The 4433-nt window shown below is 39.3% G+C and overlaps 1 protein-coding gene across 1 annotated transcript in view; it reads left to right on the top strand.

The window, feature by feature from the left end:
• The window catches only part of NUMB (numb homolog (Drosophila)), a 22939-nt gene that overhangs the window by 4787 nt on the left and 13719 nt on the right, over nt 1-4433 (top strand). Inside the window, exon 2 of the mRNA XM_010132109.1 lies at nt 433-465. Coding sequence (XP_010130411.1) covers nt 433-465 — 33 coding nt within the window. The remainder of the gene's footprint in view (nt 1-432; nt 466-4433) is intronic.

The raw sequence follows: 4433 nt of genomic DNA, 5'->3' as shown, positions 1-4433 counted from the left end.
AAAGAGTGATCAATACAGAACAAACTTGACTGTAATTCTGGAGTTAGAACTTTGCATTTCACAAGAGCCCACACAGTATTTTAATTGTTTAACCACAATGTCTGCTGCCAAGTTTGGTTTATAACCTAACTAAAAGGGACTAAACAAGGGAGAGTGAAAGTAAAGTAACCACTTTGCATGAAATTGGGGCTGAGGTTCTCTTCTTTCCACCAATTTCAGGGCAGTAGTTTGTTAGAATCGTGTGTGCCCTTTGATCTGCATTTTCATGGGGTTATTTTCACATTTGCCTGTCGCACCTTCTCATGGATAACTCTAAAACCCCCTTCCTTTCCCTCCAAACCCTATTCTTGTGTGTGCTTGTTGGTTTGAAACCCTGGGACATTTTAGCTACCTACAGTAATAGCGCTCGACTTGTCCCCCCTGTTCCTCCAGGAAAGGAAGTTCTTCAAAGGCTTCTTTGGAAAAGTAAGTTTAATGCCTCGTTTGTGCTTGCACTATAAGGAGTTACATCCCTGGTATAGCACTGCCGTAAAACCAGGGTGTTGAGTGTCCTCTAATCCATTTCGGAATATTTGCTTCTAAATTAGACTTGGAAATATGTTGGTCAGAAAAGAATACGGTTAAAAAAGCTATGTGAAACAGAAACTTAAATCTGTATGGACTGTATTGGAAATCCAGTGTTCTGAAGTGATTCGATCTTCCTCCAAAAAAAAGTGACTTTTCCTTTTAAACTCTCAAACTTTTGCCAGCTTACATCACCCAGGCAAATATCTACAGAGCAGCTGTGGTCTGTGCTGTGTAAGTGCTTCATGATTGGCTGCGTGGCACCTTGAGCTGACCCTCAAATATTAGTGTTGGGAAGAAGCAGTGTGCTTGCACATACCTTCTCTTACACCTTTTCTTTTTGAGCACAGTCCTAATTCAAAGGTCTGTGAAGATGAGACCAGGCCTTCACCCTCTATGGTTTTTGTAATTACAACTTAACTGTATAACTGAAAAATTTACCGTTTCTGTCATTGCTCTTGTTTTCATGAGGATGATGTCTTAGGTGTGAAGGGAAACAACTCTTTGTCCTTATTAAGAATGTGCTGTACTGATGGATGGGTGGTTTTATTCCTGCGCTCTACATCTCCGCAAGGCAGTGCCTGTAGACCTCTGAAAGCGCTCCCTCTCTTTCAGCTCTCAGCTGTTCCCTACCTCTGCATTTAAAATTTCTGTAGAACATTTTAATTTAGTTTTCATATATAGTTAATGTAACATACAGCTTCTGAAGTATCTATAAAATGAAACTTGGCTTAAATAGAAAGTGACAAGTTTGTGACTTCCCTTCACACCAAAGTCCGTTAGAGCAGATTGTTCTCTAGTTACAAATTTGGTTTGGCTTTGCTTGGGGAGTAAGAAAGATTCTTTTCAGCTGCTCCTTTTTCACCTTTCACTCAGATAGTGATGCATATCACACAGGGATATGCTGTTTCCCTAATTCAGATTTCTTCCTATGACTGGGAAAGCACACATCTAAAGTGTAGTGATGGTGAAGGAAGAGGCGCCTTTTTTGTTGTTGTTGGGTTTTTAGGGCCAAAATACTATAGGCAGGTGATCTGTCAGATTAATCAGATCATTTCTATGTACAATGAAATTTAAGAGCTGAAATCTACAACGACTGGAGTCAAAATGTACCGTTTACTTTACAAGTGGAAATGCTAAATACTACTAACAGTTTGTTTAAAACAAACAAAGAGAACCATAACCCCCACCTCAACCTGATCAGATACATTAGTTTTCTTTCTGCTCGTTGGTACTAGCTTATGTTAGGGTACCTAAGAAAGCAAAGGTGTCAAAGGGCAGATATTTGCATAGCACTTAAAAATCTGTCTGGCTTTTTAAATTATCTATTGAATATGCCAGCCTCCCCAATACATTTTAGTTGCTTTTTAATAAAGTCTGGCACTTTACCACCGCCTTGCAGGTTTGCTTTGTCTTTTATTATAATATCTTGCCAAAGGGGGACCTACTTCTACTTAAGCCTGTGAAGTTCCATTAATTAGCAATGAAACCACTTAGGTCCATAGTATTTAGATATCCCCACAGCATCAGCGTGGCTGTGCCTTTATTACTGATTTGGCCTGTAATGGTAGCCCAAATCTAAGAGAAACTGCAAAAGAGGGGACATCTGTTCTTTTATTAATAATTGAGAAGTACTAATAACTCTAATATCCGTTGGCTATCTCATCTACAATTTCTCTGCAGATGCCTTGCGTTGGGATTAATGTAGTCTAAACTGCAGAGCTGCTTAAAACATGCTAGCAGCTTTCAAAAAGTCAGTCTAGACAGGTTTGCTGCTTTCCCTGACCATATTTTTCTCCCCCTAAAAGGTAAACCTGGTGGATTTGTGTCCGAAAATGTTCAAGTGTTTAGTATTGAAAAGAATTTCTTTTCAACTTTAAATAAAAATGCCTTCAGGTTGATAGCTTTAGGTTAGGCTTCTGCAGTTTTGTTTTGTGTAGCATATGCAATGTAACCAAATCAACTGCCTTTTTAGGCAGCTCTTCATGTTTTAAAACTAAAGCTTTTCTGTTTTAATGAATACTAATACAGATTTGGTGATCTTTTTCTTGTTTTGCTTCCCCTGAGTGCATGTATTTATCATGCAGTGTTTTATACAAAATCTGAAATGAAAAATTTTCTTTACATATTTTAGGCTCCGGGTACATCTGGCAGCTGTTTGTAAGTCCCAGGACTGAAGGAAATAGGCAGAAGGACTAGAAACAATTAAGAAGTATTTAAAAAATGCATTATTGGGCAACTCTGGGCTCTGGCATCCTTAAAACTTGGTTTTTACAATATAGCTGCTACTTATCTCTATGTTTCTATCACTTCTAACAGTATGTTGTCATGATGTGCATTGTTTATTAGGAAACACGCATTTCAGACGTTTCTGATTTGGTCCACTTAGGTTTGGCTTTTTTTTGTGGTTGTGGATGCCCACCTCTAGGACACTGCCAGCTTGTTGGAGAGGTTCCCCTCATGCCCAACCTGCAGGAGTTCTGCTTTGTCTTTGGGCCTCGTCTGTTTGGATGGGTGCTTTGCCCGCCCTCTTGGAGACCTGAGGACTCCAAAATCAGACCAGATAACAAATCTCACGTTGGAGCAGATCACTGACCTCCTCGGAAGTACTGCGCAGCGAGGTTTCTATAAGGGCTGACTCAGCACTGACACATCAGCCTCCTGGGAGTTGGTGCCAAATGTGGCTGTCCTCCAGCAATGCTGTCATCCAAAAGCTCTTGAATATGAGGACAAGCTACTGATATGGATGTCTAGCTAAGTGCCTTGGTAGTAACGTTTATACCTCCCTGTTCCAGTGGGTATCGGCCATTTGCTTCAAATACTTCTGTCTGGAGTTACCTATACCTTTCAGTAGTTTTAGTGTTCGCTTCCCAGGCAGTATCTTGCATCTGGTCTGATCTTTGTCCAGTGTGTGTCAGGAGTGAAAATGCTCATATCTACTTTGTAATTACAATATACTTGGCAATATCTCACCCATAATGGAGTAGTACTTTGGTTTTTACATCCAGCATAAACCGATTTGGAGAAGTACGTTCCTCTATACGTAACTTTGAGGCACAGGTAAGCTGAGAATTCAGTAGATGGAGAAAGTCATATGTTGCCCAACAGTAATAGCTGTGGGTTTGGGATATAGACTGTAAGGACTTACCCTACTAAGTGCTGCATCCACCATAAATCTAGGAGGAGGAGTTGGGAGATAAAAGTATGTTTTGTTTTTCTTTTAGTGTAACAACCCATGTTTGGTTATCTTTCATGAGTAACCTTATGTTTCCAGGGGAGAGCAGGACTTAAACAGCCCTTTAGCCTTTTCGTTTTATTCTGAGAAACACAAAGTTCCGTGTCTTAGCGATTTCTGAATCCTCATTTGGTAAAACAGCAGGTGAGGAGTAGCTCTGCTGAAGATCAGTACTGCCTTATGAAGTACCCAGCTCAGTTAAACTTTAATATAAGTTTAAGGAACTGTTCACTGTTTCTGCAGAAACAAGGTTTTTATTGTTTGCTGGGGAAGACATGTATTTCTGTTTCTAATTATAACCTAAACCACTCAGTTACCTGCAGGCATTGTCTTCTTTTGTTTGTATTTGCTTGAAATAAAAATTCTAAGACTATTAATGGCTTATGAGAAACTGGTACTTCTTCTTAAAACAGTTCAAGGAGACAGACCTCTACAAACAATTGGGTTTGGGGATTAATAGGGACTTCCAAGTTATGGAAGCTAGCTGAGCATTGAGTATACAAACTATATTTTCTGGGTATTGACAGTTACTACTTTTTAAGACCAAAAATTAGAATTGTCTTTCAAATGCTGCAAAATTTTTTAACACATATGATGGTATATTTACGTACATCTTTCTTTGTGAATTACACTC

Source organism: Buceros rhinoceros, unplaced genomic scaffold (assembly GCF_000710305.1).
Source record: "Buceros rhinoceros silvestris isolate BGI_N320 unplaced genomic scaffold, ASM71030v1 scaffold19222, whole genome shotgun sequence".
NCBI classification, from domain to species: domain Eukaryota; kingdom Metazoa; phylum Chordata; class Aves; order Bucerotiformes; family Bucerotidae; genus Buceros; species Buceros rhinoceros.
The sequence above is the reverse complement of the archived record's forward strand: the minus strand, read 5'-3'. Positions and strand labels throughout refer to the sequence as shown.